The 20786-nt window shown below is 69.7% G+C and overlaps 5 protein-coding genes across 6 annotated transcripts; 2 read left to right on the plus strand and 3 right to left on the minus strand.

Annotated features, from left to right (window-relative positions):
• Positions 1 to 542: 542 nt before the first annotated feature.
• TTC31 (tetratricopeptide repeat domain 31) lies at positions 543 to 4093 on the minus strand (the record flags this gene model as incomplete). Its single annotated transcript, XM_034064802.1, has 14 exons — positions 543 to 723; positions 966 to 1068; positions 1179 to 1253; positions 1336 to 1420; positions 1533 to 1629; positions 2039 to 2152; positions 2426 to 2567; positions 2666 to 2756; positions 2859 to 2910; positions 2989 to 3117; positions 3222 to 3377; positions 3545 to 3613; positions 3712 to 3795; positions 3914 to 4093. Coding segments are annotated over 14 exons (1485 nt in total), but the record flags the coding sequence as incomplete, so codon positions are not given.
• A 1141-nt stretch (positions 4094 to 5234) lies between these two features.
• CCDC142 (coiled-coil domain containing 142) lies at positions 5235 to 11233 on the plus strand. Its single transcript, XM_034064767.1, has 11 exons — positions 5235 to 5653; positions 5878 to 5983; positions 6091 to 7485; positions 7561 to 7647; positions 8037 to 8189; positions 8265 to 8422; positions 8696 to 8848; positions 9014 to 9128; positions 9955 to 10132; positions 10203 to 10414; positions 11006 to 11233. Exons 1-11 carry the CDS (start codon positions 5606 to 5608, stop codon positions 11218 to 11220), a joined length of 2820 nt encoding a protein of 939 aa, XP_033920658.1. The 5' UTR covers positions 5235 to 5605; the 3' UTR covers positions 11221 to 11233.
• Positions 11234 to 11984: 751 nt separating this feature from the next.
• MOGS (mannosyl-oligosaccharide glucosidase) lies at positions 11985 to 15103 on the plus strand. Its single transcript, XM_034065038.1, has 4 exons — positions 11985 to 12118; positions 12284 to 12504; positions 13053 to 13246; positions 13318 to 15103. The coding sequence occupies exons 1-4, from the start codon at positions 12085 to 12087 to the stop codon at positions 15023 to 15025; spliced, it is 2157 nt and encodes a 718-aa protein (XP_033920929.1). The 5' UTR covers positions 11985 to 12084; the 3' UTR covers positions 15026 to 15103.
• A 71-nt stretch (positions 15104 to 15174) lies between these two features.
• On the minus strand, positions 15175 to 17192 carry WBP1 (WW domain binding protein 1). The gene is made up of 4 exons (XM_034065039.1): positions 17139 to 17192; positions 16707 to 16809; positions 16432 to 16593; positions 15175 to 15975 (listed from the first exon to the last, which is right to left on the minus strand). The coding sequence occupies exons 1-4, from the start codon at positions 17181 to 17183 to the stop codon at positions 15392 to 15394; spliced, it is 894 nt and encodes a 297-aa protein (XP_033920930.1). The 5' UTR covers positions 17184 to 17192; the 3' UTR covers positions 15175 to 15391.
• A 1025-nt stretch (positions 17193 to 18217) lies between these two features.
• On the minus strand, positions 18218 to 20609 carry INO80B (INO80 complex subunit B). 2 transcript variants are annotated; one of them, XM_034064851.1, is made up of 6 exons: positions 20511 to 20609; positions 19768 to 19861; positions 19524 to 19689; positions 19289 to 19407; positions 18838 to 19019; positions 18218 to 18702 (listed from the first exon to the last, which is right to left on the minus strand). In XM_034064851.1, exons 2-6 carry the CDS (start codon positions 19811 to 19813, stop codon positions 18235 to 18237), a joined length of 981 nt encoding a protein of 326 aa, XP_033920742.1. In that variant the 5' UTR covers positions 19814 to 19861; positions 20511 to 20609; the 3' UTR covers positions 18218 to 18234. The 2 variants fall into 2 exon arrangements, with proteins under 2 accessions (XP_033920742.1, XP_033920743.1); XM_034064852.1 differs by lacking the exon at positions 20511 to 20609 and adding an exon at positions 20477 to 20494 and having other exon boundaries at positions 19768 to 19860.
• Positions 20610 to 20786: the final 177 nt, after the last annotated feature.

Below are 20786 nucleotides of genomic sequence, written 5' to 3' on the forward strand. Positions count from 1 at the left end.
AGCTCCCCGTTAACCCACAGCCCTGCCCGTGGACCCCCGATCCGTGAGGGGTCGGTGCCCATCACCGGGTTCCGGTTCGGTGTCCATCTCCGGGGCTCCGGATCGGTGCCCATCACCGGGGCTCCGGGTCGGTGCCCATCACCGAGGCTCCGGATCGGTGTCCATCACCGGGGCTCCGGGGCAGTGCCCATCACCAGGTCGGTGTCCATCCCCAGGGCTCCGGGGCTGCTCCCGCTGCCCCCCCCGTTCCTCCCCCCCCTTCCCTCCGCTCCCAATTTTCCGGCTGACGGCGCCGCCGCCTCCCGCTGCGGGTTCCTCATTGCTTCTAACGAGTGATTAATTACGGCCGCTCACTGCCTCATTTGCATAGTAATCAACTCCCCCCCCGTGCCCCCCCCCCCCCTCCGCCGGTACCGGGATGGACGCGACGCTGGGTTCGGGTTTATTAAAACCCCCAAAGGGGGCAAATCCCTGAGGGGGGGGGGGGGGAGCGGCCCCCCCTTCCCGGTGCACCCGGTACCGGGAGGTGGGGGGGGGGCCGGTCCCGCTGCCCGCGGGGGGACAAGGCACAGGCGGGGTGCGGGCAGGAGGCACCGGCCGCGGGGGGGGCTCCGGTTACCGGGGCTCCCCCGGGCAGGGCTGCGGGTACCAGCGCGGGCGGGGGGTGGCATGGGATGGGTGCTTGAGCTGCAGGGCCAGGAGGGTGCCTTCCAACGGGGAGTCCTGGGGGGAGCGAGAAGGGGGGGGACAAAAAGGGGGGGATGAAGGGGGGATAGGGATGGGAGAGAACAAAGGAGGTGCAGGAAAAGGAGGGGTATGAAAGGGGGTGATAAACGGGGGAGGGGATGGAAATGGGGTGTCAAGAGAAAGGGGGTGAAGTGTCAGTACCATCAACAGGGGAGGGCCGAGCCCCTGCCCAGCCCCACAACAGCCTCAGGGGGGTGTTGCCCCCCCCCCCAGCTCACCCTCATGGCCTCAAAAGCAGCTTCAGCCGCCTCCTTGCAGGTGTAGTTGAGGAAGGCACAGCGGCGCTCGGGCAGCATCCGGATGGATTGGATCTCCCCAAACCTGGTGGGCAGCGTTAGGGACCCCCAGCTCTGTGGGGGGGCATTGGGGACCCCCGGTGTGGGGGTGCACAAGGGGTCGGGGAGGGGGGACCCACGCGGGGCCGTGCTCACTGTCCGAAGCAGCGCTGCAGAACACTCCTGCTGATGCGGGGGGTGATGTTGCCCACCCAGAGGGGGAAGCAGCCCCTGCTGAGGCACCGCTGGTCACCGGGGGGCTATGGGGCTCAGTTCCAGGCCCCGGGGCTGCAGCCCCCCCATTCAGCTGTACCTGGGGGGCTGGCACTGGGCCTGGATCCTGGAGCTCACGATGGTGGTGAAGCCACTCACACCCATGGCCTCGTCCTGGCTGCTCTCTGTGACACCAGGAGGGGCTCAGGGACCACCACGGTACCCACCATGGGTCAGACCCCCCCAGACCCAAGACCACGGCCCTCCCCCCCTCCAACCCAAACCAGGGTCTCTTACCAGACCAGAGAGGCAGCGCCGGCTCCGCAGCCTCCAGCAGGGACATGGGGGACACAGGGGAGGGAGGAGATGAGGGAACCCCCCCAAGGCTGCTCTGCTGCCGGGGGAGAGGAGGTCAGACCATGGGGTGTGAGCCAGGGGGGACTGTGGCTGTGGGGTGCCAGATAGGCTGAGGGGTGCTGGGGGTGGGTTTGAGAGGTGGAATACAGGGATGGGTTGGGTGATGGATTGTAGGGTACCAAGGGGTAGTGTGGGGGTCCAAGGATGGGATGGGGGGGGTTAGGGTGGGAGCGAGCTGCAGATGGGGATGGGTTGGGTGGTACTGGGAGTTCATTGGGGGTGCTGGGAATTGGGGTGCCAAGAGTGGGCTGGGGAGCACAGGGCCCTGGGGGGGATAACAGGGGTGAGGGTCTGGGATGTGTTGGGGGGTGCTGGGTGCACTGGGCTGCACTGGGGGGTGCTGGGTGCACTGGGCTGCACTGGGGGGTGCTGGGTGCAGTGCTCACCTGCAGCAGGGCCCGGCAGGCCTCCAGCTGCGCAGCTGCATCAGTGTCGGTGCCGGTGCCGGTTCGGTGCAGCCGCAGCAGCTCCTCAAAGGTCTGGGCAGCCTCAGCATAGCGCTGGGACACGAGAGGTGCTGAGCCCCCACTGCCTGCACTGGCCCTGCCCCATGGCTGCCCCACACAGAGCTTGGCCACGTCCTGCTGGCTCCCCACTGATACCCCCAACCCAGCCCTGTGGTCCCCTGCAGCATCCCAACCCCGCACCACTGCTGCCCCCTGCAGCATCCCAACCCAGCCCCACTGCTGCCCCCTGCAGCACCCCAGCCCAGCCCCACTGCTGCCCCCAGACCCCACTCAGCCCCACTGCCCCCCCCAGCCCCTCCTGCTTACCTGGAGGCCCCGCAGGGCTTTGCCCTTGCGGAAGAGACCCTTGGCCCAGCGCGGCTGCAGCCCCAGCGCCCGCTCTGCATCCCCCAGAGCCTCCTCATAGAGCTGCAGCTTCTCATAGCAGTAGGATCGATTCCCGAGGAGCCTGCGGGACACGGCCCCGGTCACAGCCGCTCAGGTCCAGACCCCGCTCCCAGCCCCGGACCCCGCTCCCTGCCCCTGATCCCCGCTCCCAGTGCTCACCGGTGCTCGCGGGGGTTCAGCCGCAGCGCTGCCGTGAACGCCTGCACAGCCTCAGGGTACCGGCCTCCCAGAGCCGCAGCATTGCCCTGACCTGTGGGGAGAACAGCACCCGCTGTGACCCCCGGGGGGGCACCGGAGGGGGGACCCGGCGGCTGCAGCGGCCCCAGGCAGGGCAGGGGGAGCCCACACTGACCTGCGAGCAGCAGGCTCTGCTGCACCGAGATGGGGTCCAGGCGGGCGGGGGCCTGCGGGGGAGGCAGAGATGGGTGCCCATGGCACAGGCAGTGACCCCTGCCCATGACCCCCCCCAGCTCCCATCTCACCTTCCCCGGTGCCCTCTGTCCCCGCTCCGTGCCCGTCCCCGGTGGTTTCTCCCCCCCGGGCACCGGGAGCCTCACTCCTGCTTTCTGCCGTGCTTTGAACACGAAGGTGCAGCTCAGGTCCAGCTCCTCCTGTGGGCAGGGGTGGGAGGGCAGGGGCAGCTGTGGGGCAGCTGTGGGGCAGGACCCAGGCACAGCCCCATGGCCATCACACAGAGCCCCACAGGAGCCCTGACCTCTGCCTCCTCCGCTCGGGCCTCCCGGTCTGCCCCCTCCTCTGCCGCGGCTGTGCTGTCCCCGGGGCCGGGCTCGAGCCAAGGTCCCTCTTCCTCCTCAGCATCACCACCCTGGGGGTGTCCGGTGCCCGCAGCGGTGCTCGGGGATGGGGGGGTCTGCAATGAGAGGTGGTGGTGGAGCTCTGCCCGTTCCTCTGTGCAGCACCCACTGTGCCCCACAGCACCCACTGCGTCCCACAGCACCCACCCTGCCCCACAGCACCCACTGTGCCCCACAGCACCCACTGTGCCCCACAGCACCCATCACGTCCCACAGCACCCACCGCCTCAGCCTTCTGCTTGGCCTGGGACTCCTGTCTCAGCTTCTCCTGTTTCTTCCTCTCTTTCTGCTTCTGGAAACAGGAAGACCACAGGGATCACACAGGGATCACTGTGCCATTACCGGACAGCACAGACCCCCCTGCCCTGGCACAGCCTCCATGGGCACCACCTTCTTCTTCAGCTTCTTCTTCTCTGCTTTCCTCTTCACCCGCTCCTCCTCTGCCACCAGCTCCTGCGCGTTCCGCTCGGCTTCCTGGGGGGGGGAACACCGGGAGCACCAGGAACACTGGGAGCACCGAGGGGAACACTGAGGGGAGCACCGAGGGGAGCACCGGGAGCTGCGGGCCCCGTGTCCCCGGTGCCTCCCTCACCTCCGCCGTGGGCCGGAGCTCCCGTGGCGCCGGCAGCCAACGCAGCTTTGCCTCCAGTGACCTCGGCCGCGGCTGCAGCGGCTCCGGCACCAGAAACGCCTTTCGGAGCCCGCAGAAGGTGTCACCGGAGTCACCTTCAGCACCGGGAACCGCACCGGGAACCACACCGGGAACAGCACCGGGAACAGCACCGGGAACCACACCGGGAACCGCACCGGGAACCGCGATGGGAAACACACCCGGAACGGCCCCAGGCCACGGCCACAGCCACGGCCAACCCTCATCGTCCTCTTCATCCTCCTCCTCCTCCTCGCTGGACGCCTCCAACCGCCCGGGACAGTACCAGAAGCCGGGACCTGCGCGGACAGAAGCGAGGCCGTCAGCGGCAGCTCCGGGACACTGACAGCTCCGGGACACCGACAGCTCCGAGGCACCGGTAACTCCGGGCACCGGTAACTCCAAGGCACCGGTAACTCCGGGGCACCGGTAACTCCAAGGCACCGGTAACTCCGAGGCACCGGTAACTCTGAGGCACCGGTAGCTCCGGGGCACCGGTAACTCCGGGGCACCGGTAACTCCAAGGCACCGGTAACTCTGAGGCACCGGTAACTCCGAGGCACCGGTAGCTCCGGGGCACCGGTAACTCCAAGGCACCGGTAACTCCAAGGCACCGGTAACTCCGAGGCACCAGTAACTCTGAGGCACCGGTAACTCCAAGGCACCGGTAACTCCGGGACACCGGTAACTCTGGGGCACCGGTAACTCCGGGGCACCGGTAACTCTGAGGCACCGGTAACTCCGAGGCACCGGTAACTCCGGGGCACCGGTAACTCCGGGACACCGGTAACTCCGGGGCACCGGTAACTCTGAGGCACCGACAGCTCCGAGGCACCGGTAGCTCCGGGGCACCGACAGCTCCGGGGCACCGGTAACTCCAGGGCACCGGTAACTCCGGGGCACCGACAGCTCCGGGACACCGGTAACTCCGGTACAGCGGTAGCTCCGGTACACCCCCCCCCGCCCGCACGAGCTCTCCCGCACTCACCGCTCCCGAGCGTGTCCCAGGCTCCGGTGCCGTCGCCCATGGCGCTGGGGTCAGAGGGCAGCGCGGGGGGGCAGTGGTGAGGGCAGAACGGGACTGCGGGAGAGGAGCCGGATACCGAAACCGAAACCGACACCGGGCGGGGGCGGGGCCGGACCTGGCTCCTCCCCTTCCCCCAGGTTCCGCCCCCTCCCCCCCGGGCTCCTCCCCCCCCGGTACCTCCGCTCCACCCGCCGGGGCCGCGCACGCAGCCCCAGGGGCACGCGGGGGGGTCAGCCCCGCCCCCGGACGGCTCCGGTTCCGGTTCCGGTCCCGGGCTCCGCTCCCCGCCCGCCGCCCGCATCGCCCCGCGGGGACCGGAAGTGGGGCTCGGGGCGGACCGGAAGTGAGCCCGGCGCCTGCCGGGGCTGCGCCGCCGCCATGCTGGGTGCGGGCAGGACGGCGGCCGGCGAGGCCCGTACCGAGCAGCTCTGCGGCTCCGCGGCCGGTCCCGCAGGCCCCGCCGCGCTCCCGGCCGAGCCCCGGTGCTCCGGTACCGCCCCCCTCCCGGTGCCGCTGCTCTGACCTCCGGCCGGGTCAGCCCTGCCCGTTCCTGCGGATTAACGCGGCCTAAGCCTCTTTCCTCTCACCGCCCCCGGCCATGGCCCAGCATGGAGGACGGCGGCGGTGACCGGCATGGAGCGGAGCCCTCCCCGCAGGTGAGGCCCTGAACGGGCGCCGAGCACCGGGATCAGCCCCATCACCGGGGGCAGCGCCGGGACCGGGCCCGGTGCTGGGCCAGGCCCGAGCCGCGTTGAGCGTCTCCATGGCAACGGGGGGAGGTGGCGTGGTCTGAGCGGGAGGCGTGGCCACGGGGGCGACTCCGCGGCTGCCACCGGCTCAGGCCACGCCCCCGTCAGCCTTAGCCCCGCCCCTCCCGCAGGTCCCTGTCCGCGATGCCGCCGGTCCCGGTGCTCTCATCCCGCTGCTGCCGCCGGTGTTGGGCGCACCGGGGGACGGGGCTGCCCGAGGGGCCCCCCCCGGGGCAGGTGAGGGCCGGGCCGGGGACCCCGTTACAATGAACGTGTCCCTGCTGGGGTCGCACCGGGGGGACCGCACCGGGGCTGCCCCACACCGACGGTCCCGGTTCCCGCAGGCGGCAGCTCCCCGGGGCCGCTGTCCCGGTCCCTGCGGAAGGCAGAGGCGATGCTGCGCGGCTGCGTCAGCCCCGGCCTGCGGCGCCTGCTGCCCCCGCGGCCCCGGCGGCGCGGCCCCGGCAGCGAGGACGAGGAGGAGGAGGAGGATGAGGATGAAGGCTCCGCGGTTCTGACGCCGCTGGAACGGAGCTTCCCGGGGCTGAGCCGGTGCCTCTGTGTGCGGGAGGATCCGCGCACCGAGACCTTCCACGGCCACGTGCGGCCGCTGCCCTGCGACACCGACACTGGCACCGGCACCAGCACCGCCACGGCCTTCTCGTTCCACCCGGTGCACCCGCGTGTGGCCGAGCGCGGCGCGGCCCTGCACGCGCTGCTGCGGCACCGACACCTCCTCTGCCTCACCCGTGACTACACCCGACGGCTCCGGTCCGCGTCCCGCTTCCTCCGGCGGCTGCTGGTGCTGCTGCGGGAGCCGGAGCCGGCGCCGCCGCTGCGGGAGCTGTGCCGGGAGCTGCGGGTGCACACCGGGCACTGGAGCGCGCTGCGGCGGCGGCTGCGGGAGGACCCGTGGCTGCGGGAGCTGGTGCTGCACCGCAGCGAGGCCGTGGCGCACATGCGGCGGGCGCTGGTGCTGCTGGCGCTGCAGGCGCTGAGCCTCACTGAGCACCTGGCGGAGGCGAGGCTGCGGGCGCTGGCCCGGACCGGCACTGCTGCTGCTTCCCTCCCGGAGCTGCTCTCAGACCTCTTCCAGGGCCTGGAGCTCTACAACCGGGCGCTGGGTGAGCTGGAGCCAGAGCTGAGCTCTGCTCGCTGCCTTCCCACCGGCCCCGACGGCCGTCCCGGTGCTGCCGAGGCTGCAGCCCGCCCCTTCCCGGTGTCCCGGGTGCTGCAGGTTGTGGCAGCGGAGCGGGGCCGGATGGCGGCCGAGCGGCTCCGGCCCTTCCTGCAGCCACGGGCCGGTGCCGGTGGGGATGAGCCCGTGCGCTGGGAGGACACTGTGGTGCCTTGGCCACCGGAGCTCGGGGCCGCAGCGGACACAGGTTCCTGCGGCCGGGATGAGCCGCTCGGCATCACTGGGACCCTGCGGGTGCTGTGCACGGAGGATGAGGAGCTCATGGGGCTCCTCCTGGGGGTGCTGGTGGCCTCATCCAGCAGCCTCCAGCACCACGTCCTCCATGTGCCCAAGGAGAAGCCACCGGCGGCGGCACCGGAGGAGCCCCAAGAGCCAGACTGTGCCGGTTGGGCAGCGGAACCGGCGGCACAGGCCCTGCTCGCCCGGTACCGGCCGCTGTTCTGGGGCGCTGCGGCCGCTGCTCTGGGGCACAGTGCGGAGCTGCTGCCCGGTGGGACCGGCCCGGCCGCGGTGCTTGAGCTGAGCAGAGCCATCGGTGCCGGTACGTGGGGGCCGCGGAGGGGCCGGTAACGGGGGCTGCTCCTTGTGCCCTGACAGCCCTTCCCGTCCCCCACAGCTCCCGTGTCCCGGGAGTGCTGGGAGGAGCTGGGGCGGCTGAGCCTGAGGCTGCTGTGCCATGGGGTGCTCCGGAGCTGGGACTCAGGTATGGGGCTTCCGGCAGTGGGGTGTGGGATGTGAGCTATGGGGGTTCTGGCAATGGGGTGTGGGATGTGAGCTATGGGAGTTCCGGCAATGGGGTGTGGGATGTGAGCTATGGGGGTTCTGGCAATGGGGTGCGGGATGTGAGCTATGGGGGTTCCGGCAATGGGGTGCGGGATGTGAGCTATGGGGGTTCCGGCAATGGGGTGCGGGATGTGAGCTATGGGGGTTCCGGCAGTGGGGTGTGGGATGTGAGCTATGGGGGTTCTGGCAGTGGGGTGTGGGATGTGAGCTATGGGGGTTCCAGCAATGGGGTGTGGGATGTGAGCTATGGGGGTTCCAGCAATGGGGTGCGGGATGTGAGCTATGGGGCTAACCCCCCTGTCCCCACAGGCTTCACCCGCGCCCTGGGCTCAGCTCTCTCTGACAAGTGCTCCGGGGCTGCGGTGCCGGCGTCGGGGCCGGTGCGGAGCCGCACAGCGATGCTGCTGCAGGGGCTGTACCCGGGCCTGGGCCTGGCCCTGCGCTGCCTGCGCCCCCTGCCCGGTCAGTGGGGTCCGGGGGGGGGACGGGGACACGGAGGGTCCTGCCCCACATCTCATCCCACCTCTGTGCCCACAGACCTTCCTCCCGGCCCCCCCTGCCTGCGCCTGCAGGTGCTGGGCTGCTGCCTGGCCACGGTGCAGGCTGCTCACTCCTGGCTGACCGGCAGAGCCTGCAGGTACCTGGCAGCCTGGGCCCTGCCCCAGTTCCTGCTCGTCACCCAGGGGGACCTGCAGGTACCTGTGGGGTGGGGATGGCTTGTGGGGCTGCTACAGGGCTGCTGTGGGGCTGCCATGGGGCTGCCATAGGGCTGCTGTGGGGCTGCCATGGGGCTGCGGTGGGGCTGCTGTGGGGCTGCCATGGGGCTGCCACGGGGCTGCCACAGGGCTGCTGTGGGGCTGCCATGGGGCTGCAGTGGGGCTGCCATAGGGCTGCAGTGGGGCTGCCATAGGGCTGCCATAGGGCTGCTGTGGGGCTGCCTCTTCTTACATCTCCCCCCTGTATCCCAGCTGCTGAAGATGGAGACAGACAAACTGGTGCTGCTGGTGAATGGAACCTTCCCGGAGCCAGAGGATGTCTCCCCACCTCCATCCCCCCCTTTGATGTCCTGCCAGGAGCTCCAGCTCTGCCAGCACATTTGTTCCATGGCCACCAGCATCCAGGTATGCACCTCTGGGAGCTGAACCATGGCCATTCTGTGCCATGCTGTGACCATTCTGTGCCATGCTGTGGTCATTCTGTGCCATGCTGTGGCCATTCTGTGCCATGCTGTGGTCACACTGCTGTGCCATGGCTATCGCATCCCATTTCCCACCCCTCTGCCCCAGCTCTTCTCAGGGGCTGTGCTGCAGATGTTCTCCACTGGCTGCAAGCGGATGTCAGCTCAGATCTTCCACCAGACCATGCCCCGGGGCAAGCACTGGAGGATCTCACTGCGACCTGGTGCGTTGGGTGCCCTGGTGTGGGTGCATGGGCTGCAGGCAGGGAGCAGGGTGCTGGGTGCAGGCAGCAGCACAGGGTACAGGCAGCAGCACAGAGTGCAGGCAGCAGCACAGAGTACAGGCAGCAGCACAGTACAGGCAGCAGCACAGGATACAGGCAGCAGCACAGAGTACAGGCAGCAGCACAGGATACAGGCAGCAGCACAGAGTACAGGCAGCAGCACAGTACAGGCAGCAGCACAGGATACAGGCAGCAGCACAGAGTACAGGCAGCAGCACAGGATACAGGCAGCAGCACAGAGTACAGGCAGCAGCACAGGATACAGGCAGCAGCACAGAGTACAGGCAGCAGCACAGTACAGGCAGCAGCACAGGGTACAGGCAGCAGCACAGTACAGGCAGCAGCACAGGATACAGGCAGCAGCACAGGGTACAGGCAGCAGCACAGGGTACAGGCAGCAGCACAGAGTGCAGGCAGCAGCAGCACAGAGTACAGGCAGCAGCACAGGGTACAGGCAGCAGCACAGTACAGGCAGCAGCACAGTACAGGCAGCAGCACAGGGTACAGGCAGCAGCACAGTACAGGCAGCAGCACAGGATACAGGCAGCAGCACAGGGTGCAGGCAGCAGCAGAGTACAGGCAGCAGCACAGGGTACAGGCAGCAGCACAGGGTACAGGCAGCAGCACAGTACAGGCAGCAGCACAGGATACAGGCAGCAGCACAGGGTACAGGCAGCAGCAGAGTACAGGCAGCAGCACAGGGTACAGGCAGCAGCACAGTACAGGCAGCAGCACACACAGTCCTGACGCTGTTTCCGTGCCCCAGAGCTGCCCAGTTGCCCCAGTGCATACGCAGCAGCCGCAGCACAGGCAGTGCTGGGGCAGGTGCTGCAGGGAGCGCGGCTGCTGCCCCGCGATGCGCAGGCCCCAGCCATGGCCGGGGGCACCACAGCCTTCCTGGAGGCCTGGATGGAGCACATCCTGGAGCAGCGCATCCGCTTCAGGTACCGGGAACGGGCACCGGGAACCGGTGGTGCCGCCGGCCCCGTCCGTGCTGAGCTCCCCACACCGCAGCCTGCAGGGGGCGCTGCAGCTCAGGCAGGACTTCGAGCTGGTGCGGGAGCTGGTGGGCTCCGAGCGCTCGGGGCTGGCACCGGAGACCCGACGGGAGCTGGTGGCTCTGAGCGTGTTCCAGCAGATGGATGGAGCCATCCTGTGCCTCCTGCAGCAGCCGGGAGCTGTGGGCAGAGCCGGAGCGCGGCCATGGAGCAGCATCAGGCACTGCTGTGGGTCTGCGGGTGGGGATAGGATGGGGGTGGGATGGGGGTTACAATGGGGATGGGGTGAGATGGCAGCGGGGATGGGAATAGGGATGGGGATGGGATGGGTGGGGATGAGGGTAGAGATGGGAATAGGGTGGGGATGGATATGGGATAGGGACAAGGGTGGGGATGGGGACATGGGAATGAGAATGGGGATGGGATGGGGATTACAATGGGGTGGGATGTGATGGCAGCAGGGATGGGATGGGATGGGTGGGGATGAGGATAGAGATGGGAATAGGGTGGGGATGGATATGGGATAGGGATAAGGGTGGGGATGGAGACATGGGAATGGGGATGGGGATGGGATGGGGACAGGGATGAGGATGGGGAGGGGATGGAGATGGGATCAGATGGGGATGAGGATGGGGATGCAGTTAGGGAAGGGATGGGGACGGTCACCTGAGGCTGGGGACAAGGACGGGATGGGATTGGGATGGGTCCCTCTCCCCTCGGCTGCCCCATTGGCTGTGTCCATCCCAGTCCCGGCCCCGCTGGTTCCATGGATCAAGCGGTGCTGGGGACCCCTCGGCTCCATCCCCTCCTCCCCTCCAGGCTCGGACCACGGCTCCCACCCCCCGGAGCCCCCAGCGGGGATCGCGCAGGGCCCGGACCCGCTGCAGCCTCCGGTGGCTCCGGGTCCGTGCGCTGCCGGTGCTGCGGGGCCGGTACCGGGCCGGCAGCAGCAGTGGTTGGCTCTGCGCCTGCACCGCGCTCGCCGGTGGCGAGTCCCGGGGCTGCCCTGCATCCGGGACCCCTCCGGGCAATAAACCGTGACCGGGACCTGCCCCGTGCCCTGCGGCTGAGACCGGGGCCGGAGGGAGGGGAGGGGGTGTGGGGAGTACCGGGGGCTGCGGGGGGGGCACAGGGGAGTACCGAGGGGTATCGGTGGTACCGGGGGGGCACCGGGGGGGACAAACAGCCCGAGGGGGCTGCTCCTCCTCATCCTCATCCTCCGCTCTGTGGGTGAGGGCGGTACCGGGCGGGTCCGGCAGTGACCGGGGGCTGTTACCGGGGGCAGTTACCGGGGGCTGTTACCAGGGGCTGTTACCGGAGGCTGTTACCGGGAGCTGTTACCGGGGGCTGTTACCGGCGGCTGTTACCGGAGGCTGTTACCGGGGCTGTTACCGGACACACCCCCCCCGGTGGGGTCCTGAGCTTGTGCCCCCCAACCCCGTCCCCGGAGCCCCCCCGTGGGGCAGAGGGGGGGTCTCCAACGCGGCGGCTCCGCCCCCGGTTCCGTACCCTGCTCGTTACCCTCCCGCCCACCAGGGGGTGCCCCCGCGGCCGCCGTCGCTGCGCGATGACGCAAGCGGCGCGCCCGCAGCATGGCGGGGGAGCAGCGGCGGCGGCGCGGCGGGGCCGGGGCTCGGGAGCGCGCACGGGGGCCGCGGAAGGAGCCGCGGGAGGGGCGGGGGGGGCGGGGCCGGGCACGCGCCGCGCTCGTGGCCGCGGCCGCTGCGCTCGCGGCCGCCGCCGCCCTGTGCTCCGCCGCGCGCTGGGGCACGTGGGGCGCGGGCGCGCGCCTCGTCAGCCCGCACCCGGCGCCGCGCGCGCTCCCGCCAGGCTCCACCGGCCCCGGGGCTGCCCCCAGCCGGTTCTGGGGCACGTACCGGCCGCACGTGTACTTCGGCATGAAGACCCGCAGCCCCCGCGCGCTCGTCACCGGTAAGGGGGGGGGGGGCGGCAGCGGGAGCGCGCACGGCCCGCCCGGTACCGGCACTGACCCCTGGTACCGGCAGGGCTGATGTGGCTGCAGCAGCAGGAAGGGGGCGGGGCGGCAGCGGGAGCGCGCACGGGCCCCGGTAACGGCACTGACCCCGGTACCGGCAGGGCTGATGTGGCTGCAGCAGCAGGAAGGTGGCGGCGGCCTCAGGCACACGTGCGAGGAGAGCGACGGGCTCGGCCGGTACGGGTGGGTGATGCACGACGGGGAGAGCTTCGGGGTGCAGGAGATCCGGGACGGGACCGTGGAGCTGAGAACAGAGTTCCTGAAGAGACCCGGAGGGGAACACGGAGGGGACTGGAGCTGGAGGGTGACAGCGAGGACGGAGGTGAGGATGGGGATGGAGGTGAGGGCAGAGGGGAGCATGGGGATGCTGCGAGGGCTGGAGCAGCTCTGCTCTGGAGCCAGGCTGAGAGAGCTGGGCTGGGGCAGCCTGGACAAGAGAAGGCTCCTGAAGGGGAGACCTGAGAGCAGCTCCAGTGCCTAAAGGGGCTGCAGGAAAGCTGGAGAGGGGCTTGGGACAAGGGATGCAGGGATGGGATGAGGAGCTTGGGACAAGGGATGCAGGGATGGGATGAGGAGCTTGGGACAAGGGATGCAGGGATGGGATGAGGAGCTTGGGACAAGGGATGCAGGGATGGGATGAGGAGCTTGGGCTTCCAGCTGGGAGAGGGAAGAGCTGGATGGGATACAAGGAAGTTCCTCCCTATGAGGGTGATGGGACATGGGAATGGGTTGAAGCTGTGGCTGCCCCATCCCTGGCAGTGCTCAAGGCCAGGTTGGACACAGGGGTTGGAGCAGCTGCTCCAGTGGAAGAGGTTGGTCCCTGTGGCACTTCAGGCTCCTTCCCAACCCAATTCCCATCTCCATCCCCAGAACACAACCTCTCCCCCTCCGCTGCTCTCCCTCTTCTTCTACGCGGCCACAGACGGTCAGGGGACACTGGAGCCGCAGGTGGAGAATGGGACACGTTTGGCTGTGGTCAAAGGGACAACAGAGGAGCTGGGACACTTCACCCTCAGCTTCCTGCGCCCCACGGTGCCGGACTCCGGGGACCCCAAACACGCCAGGTACAGCACCGCGGTGTCCCCCATACCCCCCTTGTGTGTCCCCATCCCTGACGGCCTCTTCCCGTCCCCAGTTACCACTGGTTGGATGCGCCGAGCCCAGGGCTGCACCGTCTGACGGAGCTGGTGCGGAGCAGCCTCAGCCCCCGCTCGGTGTTCTCGGCACCGGGGCGGCCGCGGCGCCGGTTCTTCGCCCTGTACCCGTCCGGGGGCCTGCCCGGTGACCCCCCCCGCGGGCAGGTGCTGCTGCACCAGGTGACGCTGGAGCCGCCGGCGGTGCTGGAGGTGACGTTTGAGTCAGGCAGCGCGGCACCGGCGCCGGAGCCGTTGGCGGGAGCCGCGTTCTCCGCCGCCATGGCGCGGCATGAGGCTGCCTTCCGGCAGCGCTTCGAGGCCACCTTCGGGCTGGCCGGGAAGGGGTTCACGGTACCGGAGCAGCGGTTCGCGCAGGCCGCGCTCAGCGAGGTGCTCGGCGGCATCGGGTACTTCCACGGGCACTCCCTGGTGCAGGCGGCGCCCGGTGAGCCCGCGGTGCCCGGAGCCGAGGCCGCGCTCTTCACGGCCGTCCCCTCCCGCTCCTTCTTCCCCCGTGGGTTCCTATGGGATGAAGGCTTCCACCAGCTGCTGGTGTCGCGGTGGGACCCGGCGCTGAGCCGGGAGGTGCTGGCGCATTGGCTGGACCTGATGAACGCCGAGGGCTGGATCCCGCGGGAGCAGATCCTGGGGGACGAGGCTCGGGCCAAGGTGCCCCCCGAGTTCGTGCTGCAGAGCAGCGAGACCGCGAACCCCCCAACGCTGCTGCTGGCGCTGGAGCGGCTGCTGCCGGCGGCACCGCGGCCCTTCCTGCAGCGCCTGTTCCCGCGCCTGTGCGCGTGGTACGCGTGGCTCAACCGCACGCAGGCCGGGCCGGAGCCGCTGAGCTTCCGCTGGCGCGGCCGCGACACCGAACACCAGCGCTTCCTCAACCCCAAGACGTTGGCGTCGGGGCTGGACGATTACCCCCGCGCCTCACACCCGTCCCCGCAGGAGCGGCACCTGGACCTGCGCTGCTGGATGGCGCTGGGCGCCCGCGTGCTGGCGGCCGTGGCTGAGCGCCTGGGTGAGCCGGTGGAGCCGTTCCGTGCCGCGGCACAGGCGCTCACTGACAATGAGCTCCTGGAGCAGATGCATTGGGCGCCAGAGCTCGGAGCCTTCGCCGACTACGGCAACCACAGCGCGGCCGTGGCCATGCGCTGGCAGCCGCCGGCACCGGCAGCACCGGGACAGCCGCCGGCAGCACCGCAGCTCGTGCGGGAGGTGCGGGAGGCTCCACGGCTCCGGTTCGTGGATGCCCTGGGCTACGTGAGCCTGTTCCCGGTGCTGCTGCAGCTGCTGCGGGCGGACTCCCCGCACCTGCCCGCGGTGCTGGACGCCATGCGCAGCGAGCGGCAGCTCTGGTCGCCCTATGGGCTGCGGTCGCTGGCGCGGGACAGCGCGTTCTACCTGCGGCGCAACACCCAGCACGACCCCCCGTACTGGCGCGGCTCCGTCTGGCTCAACATCAACTACCTGGCGCTGCGGGCGCTGCACGGCTACGCCAGCACCGAGGGCCCGCACCGGGAGCGCGCGGCACAGCTGTACCGGGAGCTGCGCCACAACCTCATCACCAACGTGTACCGGCAGCACGCGGACAGCGGCTTCCTATGGGAGCACTACAGCGACAGCAACGGGCGCGGGCAGGGCTGCCGGCCCTTTGCCGGCTGGACCGCGCTGGTGGTGCTGGCTATGGCCGAGGACTATTAGTGCTGCCCGCGCGGTTCTGCCTTGTCTCAGGTGCCGGGGGGCTCCTGTGCCCCCCACAATAAACCTCCACACCCCGTGCGCTGTCTGTGCCTCTCCTGGGGGTCACAACCGGCTCGTGGTGCTTCCCCAGTGCTCCCAGTACAGCCACGGTGCTGCCACAGCTCTTTAATGGCAACAATGCTACAGACCTGACCAGTCCTTCCCCCCACCATGGGCAGCAGTTCAGGCTCAGTGGGTGCTGGGGGGGCTGATGGGGCCCAGGCCCCCCAGGGGCTCCATAGGAGAGTCCAGACCCCGGGGGGAGCCATGGGGCAGCAGCAGAGCTGTGGGGCAGCAGCAGAGCTGTGGGGCAGCACCAGGGTGGGCTCAGATGGGCAGCACTGGGGAGCTGGGCCCTTCACTGTAGGGGGGTGGGGGGCTGGGGCTGGCCTTGCTCAGCAGCCGGGAGCCTTCACCCTCTTCCTCCTCCTCCTGGCACCGTCCCACCTCAATGCCAGAGTCCCCGGTCAGCCGCCGGTGCCGGAAGTGCTCCCCGGTGCCGCCGGTGCCCTCGTCCCGTAGCGCGGCACCTTCCTCCTCCTCACCCTCCTCGATGTCTGAGCATGGCTGCGCGTCAGCCTCACACAAGTCCGTGCTGGAGGTGAGGCCGCAGGGCTGTGGCAGCTCCCAGCTGCCTGCGGTGCCGGTGCTACCGGTGCCGCTGCTGCCGCCGTCCTCGCTGGTGGTGCTGGTGGCGTCGGTGCCCGGTGCCGACAGGGATGTGCTGCTGGGGGATGTGGCACAGCTGCAGCCGCAGGAGCAGCTGCTGCAGCGCTCGGAGCTGAGGCTGCTGCTGCGCGGCACCAGCACCGCACTGTATGGCACCAGCACTGCGCTGTACGGCGGCGGCGGAGAACCGGGGCCGTGGGTCACCTCCTCGTATGCCGGCAGCTTGAAGGAGGCCAAGAGCCCTGGGGGGGAAGAGGGGGCTCCGGTCAGGGCAGGGCCCCCCAGTGTGGGTGCTGCTGGGACCGGACCTGGGGGGGGTGGAACTGGGATGGGGCAGAGCTGGGGGGACACAGGGACAATACATGGGAGGGATGCAGGAGGGGAAGGTTGGGGCTCAGGGAGGATGTGGGGTGGGATGCAGGGGGGGAAATGGAAGGAATATGGGGGGAGAGGAGGATGTGAAGCACTGAGGGGTCCAGGAGGGATGTGAGGGGCTCGGGAAGGACAAGGGGGGTGGGGGGTGGATGTGGGGGGACACAGAGGGGAAGGGGTGAAGGGAAGAGATGGGGAGGGATAGGGGGGGATGTGGGAAGGATACAGGGGAATGGGGGGTACCAGGAGGGATGGGAGGGGATGGGGAGGTCTGAGAAGGGTGTGGGGGATGGAGGGCATGGGGGGTGCTTGGGGCTGGCACTCACTGAGGTCCATCATGGAGCTGGGGTAGCTGCAGGCCCCATGGTAGGCAATGAGGTTGATCTCGCGCTGCCTCTGCTGCTGCTGCAGCCGCAGCTTGGCCCGACGGTGCCGGTAGGCACAGCAGCAGCTGAGCAGGAGCAGGATGGTCCAGAGCAGCCAGAACCCTACGGGGAGGAGCGGAGCAGGGTCAGCCCAGACCCGGACCCACAGCCCCACAGCCCACACTCACCCCACAGCCCAGCCCCACACTGACCCCACACCCCAGCCCCACACTCACACCACAGCTCATAGTAGTAGGTGCAGCAGCCGCTGTCCCCGCAGCAGTGACCGGTCTCACACACGTAGGGACGATTGTTGACCCCGGGGCAGTGCTCCCGAGCCTGCGGGCACAGATGCGCGGTCACGAGGGCACGGACGCGCGGTCACGAGGGGCGCGGTCACGAGGGCACAGACGCGCGGTCACGAGGGCACGGACGCGCGGTCACGAGGGCACGGATGCGCGGTCACGAGGGCGCGGACGCGCGGTCACGAGGGGACAGACGCGCGGTCACGAGGGCACACACGCGCGGTCACGAGGGCACGGACGCGCGGTCACGAGGGCACGGACGCGCGGTCACGAGGGCACAACGCGCGGTCACGAGGGCACGGACGCGCGGTCACGAGGGCACAACGCGCGGTCACGAGGGACACGGACGCGCGGTCACGTTACCTGCCGGGGCTGCGGCGAGGCCCCGCCCCCACCGCGCCGCTCCATGGCGCTCAGAGCCCCCCCCCGGGGCCCCGCCCCCCCCCGCCCCCCTCCCCCCTCCGCCGCCGCCGCCGCCGCCGCTGCCTCCGCCGCCGCCATCGCGGCCGCCGCGCTCGGACCAATCAGACGCCGCCTCGGCGCTCTCAGCCAATCGGCGACGCCGCCGCCGCTCTGCGTCTGCCAATCGGGAGCCGTCTGCCCCAAAGTCACGCCCAACAACAGAGACAAAGGGACTGAGCCCCGCCCCCCAGACCGGATTGGCAGCGGCGTCCACCAACCGCGTGCGGAGCCACGCCCCTCGGACGTGACTGACAACGGAGCGGACCAATAGGAGCGCTCCTCTGCGGCTCCTCACGGGCCCTCCCTACCAATGCGCTGTGCAGGCTCCTGATTGGCGCAGATCCGACCAATCAGCACCGCCGATCTCTGCCTGGAAGGACCCCAGCCAATGGGAGCTACCGCAGGGACCCCGCCCATGCCCCGCCCACATGGGCTGTACCACAACGCGCCCGGGGAGGGGGGGGAGAGAGCAGCGGTCGGTACCAGTACCTGGAGCAGGGGGAGCCCGGGCGGTCCCATTGTGCTCCCGGTGGGGGGGGCCGGGCTGTATCACTGCGCTCCGGCTGGGGGGGGTGGCCGGGCTGTATCATTGTGCTCCCGGTGGGGGGGGCCGGGCTGTATCACTGCGCTCCGGCTGCGGGGGGTGGCCGGGCTGTACCATTGTGCTCTGGTGGGGGGGGCCGGGCTGAACCACTGCGCTCCAGCCGGGGGGGGGCCGGGCTGTACCACTGCCCTCCGGCGGGGGGGGAGGGCCGGGCTGTGCCACTCCGCTCCGGCTGGGGGGGGGCCGGGCAGCCCAGTAAGGATACGGGGAGAGCGCTGCTCTGGTGCCCCAGAGCTCTGCGGTGGGGATGGGGATGGATCCATGCCCCCATCCTGGTGGATCCACACACGGCTCCTTCACCAACAACCTTTAATGAGACCCCCACCCCCCCCACCCCATTGCCCCCATGTCCATGCCAGAGGCACCAGTGCCCCCATCGCCGCCAGCACCAGGCTAAGCTGCAGCGTCCATGAGCTGGAGGTTGCGGCGGTAGCAGGCGAGGCTGCAGAGCGGCCGCCCGGAGCGGGAGCACGAGTACCGCTTCACGTTACCGCAACCGGCCACGCTGCAGAGCACCGGCACCGGCGGCACAGCCGGCACCGACACCGGCGGCAGCGGCAGCGCCATCCCCGCCGGGAAGGACACGGTGATGCCGTCGGCAGCATTGCGGTAGTGCACCACGGGACACGGAGCCGGCCGGGCCCGGCGCTCCCGCAGCGTCTTCACCTTGGCCTTGCTGGTCTTGGTGAGGCGCTCGATGGTTTGGTTCTTGTTCTCCTCTGCCTTCTTGGCCGCCTGCAGCCGCCGCTTCCGCGCCCGCTCCTCGCGCTTCACCAGCATCTCCTCCGTCAGCTCCTTGGCCTTGTAGCCCATGGGCAGCTCCAGCAGCGGCTGACTCTGCTGCTTGTGCAGGAGAGCTTTCTGTGGGGCAGGAGGGCACCGTCAGCGCCAGGCCTCACACCCGCTATGGGGCTCCACATCTCACCCCGGTGAGCAGCCCGGTGCCGGTGCCGCCACCCCCACGGCCACACTGACCCCCCCGGTGCCCCCTGGTACCTGCCGAGCCGTCAGCAGGGACTCATCCACCTCCTTCTTGAGCTCTCCATTGTCATCCAGCTCTCCCTTCTCCAGGGCATCCAGCCATCGCTCCTCCTCCTCCTCCTCCTCCTCGCGCGCCGGGAAGCAGCTCTCGGGGTCCAGCTCCGGCAGCGGCGACGGCTCCAGGTTACTGTCCTCATCTGCACCGGGATGGGGTCACCGGGGAGGGGGGGCTCAAACCGGCCCCGCTCCTGAAGCTACCACGGGCACCGGGAGCAGTGCGGGGGGCACCAGGAGCAGTGCAAGGGGCACCGGGCACCCACCCCCATCCAACACATCCAACCCCCCCTGTCCCATCCCCGTTACCCCCGTTCTCACCCAGCCATGCCCGGTACTGCTCAATGGGCACCCCCCCCACATCCATCACATCCAACCCCCCCCATCCCATCCCCGTTACCCCCATTCTCACCCAGCCATGCCCGGTACTGCTCAATGGGCACCCCCTCCGCAGGCTCCTCATCCTCATCCACCACCATCAGCGGCGAGGGCGACCGCGGCGCCTCCGGCAGCACCGTGAACGTGGGGACGCTGTCGGGGGGGGGGGGGGGGCACACACACGGTGAGGCGGAGCCGGACCCCCCCTCACCCCCCCCTGGACCCCCCCCTCCAGGACCCCCCTCACCCCCCCCCAGACCCCCCCTCACCTCTTGGTGCCCAGGATCTGCCCCCCCAGTTTGATCTTGAGCTTGAGCTGCGGCTGCGCGGGGGGTCCCGGCCCGACCCCCTCATGGTGGTGCCGCTTCTTGTGCTTCTTCTTGTGCTTCTTGTGCTTCTTGCGGTGGGAGCCGTGTCCGCCCTCGGCCCCGGTTCCTGCGGGGGCAATGGTGTCAGCTCCGCTCCGGTACCGGTTACCGCCGGGCCCCGACCCCCCCCCCCCCCGGCCCTCACCGTGCCCGCCGGGCTCCATCCGGCCCCGCCGCCAGGCCTTGCTCATCCGCTGCCGCTGTGCTGCCGCTGGGGGAACCGAGTGCGGACGGACCACTTCCGCCCGGAGAGGGAACGGGTGTGGGTTAGCGGAAGTGCTGGAACCGCCATCTTTGAAGTGGGCACGTGAGCAACGGGGAGGGCAGCCCGGTCGGAAACAGGAGCCAAGGGACAAAGGGGCCGGGGCGGCGCTGCCGTAGAGCGTGTGTGTGCGAGCGCAGGGCGCGCGGCCCGTGCACAACGTGCGCGCCCCCGGGAGGAACACAGCGTGCGCGAGCACAGCCCCGCAGCCGCTCAATGCACACGGGTTCACACACACACGTGTGGGGCCCGTCCCGTGTGCGTGCACAGGCGTGTGCACACGCAACACATGGATACACTACACATGACATATGGACACACAACACATGGACACAGCACACATGGATACACAACACATAGATACACAACACATGAACACACAACACACGGACACACAACACATGGACACACAACACATGCACACACAACACACAGACACACAACACACGGACACACAACACATGGACAGACAACACATGGACAACCACACATGGACAATCACACACAGACACACAACACACAGACACACAACCACCCCTCTGTGTCCCCGCAGCTGCACCCGCCCTGACTCGGTTCATTGTCCCTCCTGTACCACCCGGTGCCAGCCCCGCTGCTCCCGCTGCCTCCGGTGCATCCGGATCCCCCCGGTCTCAGAGCCGCGGACCCACCGGGTGTGCCCCGGCCCGGGCCATGCTCTGCCGCACCGAGCGCCCGGGGCTGCCGGTGCCTGACGCCGCCGCTCAGGTACGGCCGGTGTTACCCGATGCACCGCCCGGTGCTCGCCCCCGGCACCGGCCCCGGGGCAGGGCGGAGCGGCGGGGACGGGACGGGACGGGGGGGCGGGTAGGGGCCGGGACACGGGGGGGGGCAGGGGGGGCGGGGAGGGACCGGGACAGGGAGGG

The sequence above is a fragment of the Melopsittacus undulatus genome, chromosome 7 (assembly GCF_012275295.1).
Source record: "Melopsittacus undulatus isolate bMelUnd1 chromosome 7, bMelUnd1.mat.Z, whole genome shotgun sequence".
Lineage (NCBI taxonomy): Eukaryota > Metazoa > Chordata > Aves > Psittaciformes > Psittaculidae > Melopsittacus > Melopsittacus undulatus.

Excerpts from the sequence above, each read along its gene's own strand:
- CCDC142 (XM_034064767.1), top strand. The coding sequence starts at position 5,606 with ATGGAGGACGGCGGCGGTGACCGGCATGGAGCGGAGCCCTCCCCGCAG. Across the intron at positions 5,984-6,090 it reads AGGGGCCCCCCCCGGGGCAG|GCGGCAGCTCCCCGGGGCCG; the intron begins GTGAGGGCCGGG and ends CGGTTCCCGCAG. Across the intron at positions 9,129-9,954 it reads GAGGATCTCACTGCGACCTG|AGCTGCCCAGTTGCCCCAGT; the intron begins GTGCGTTGGGTG and ends TCCGTGCCCCAG.
- MOGS (XM_034065038.1), top strand. The coding sequence starts at position 12,085 with ATGAAGACCCGCAGCCCCCGCGCGCTCGTCACCG. Across the intron at positions 12,505-13,052 it reads GGGTGACAGCGAGGACGGAG|AACACAACCTCTCCCCCTCC; the intron begins GTGAGGATGGGG and ends CTCCATCCCCAG. Across the intron at positions 13,247-13,317 it reads GGGGACCCCAAACACGCCAG|TTACCACTGGTTGGATGCGC; the intron begins GTACAGCACCGC and ends TCCCGTCCCCAG.
- WBP1 (XM_034065039.1), bottom strand. The coding sequence starts at position 17,183 with ATGGAGCGGCGCGGTGGGGGCGGGGCCTCGCCGCAGCCCCGGCAG. Across the intron at positions 16,810-17,138 it reads CCTCGCCGCAGCCCCGGCAG|GCTCGGGAGCACTGCCCCGG; the intron begins GTAACGTGACCG and ends CTGTGCCCGCAG. Across the intron at positions 16,594-16,706 it reads CTACTACTATGAGCTGTGGT|GGTTCTGGCTGCTCTGGACC; the intron begins GTGAGTGTGGGG and ends TCCTCCCCGTAG.
- INO80B (XM_034064851.1), bottom strand. The coding sequence starts at position 19,813 with ATGAGCAAGGCCTGGCGGCGGGGCCGGATGGAGCCCGGCGGGCACG. Across the intron at positions 19,690-19,767 it reads GATGGAGCCCGGCGGGCACG|GAACCGGGGCCGAGGGCGGA; the intron begins GTGAGGGCCGGG and ends TTGCCCCCGCAG. Across the intron at positions 18,703-18,837 it reads CCCTGCTGACGGCTCGGCAG|AAAGCTCTCCTGCACAAGCA; the intron begins GTACCAGGGGGC and ends CCTGCCCCACAG.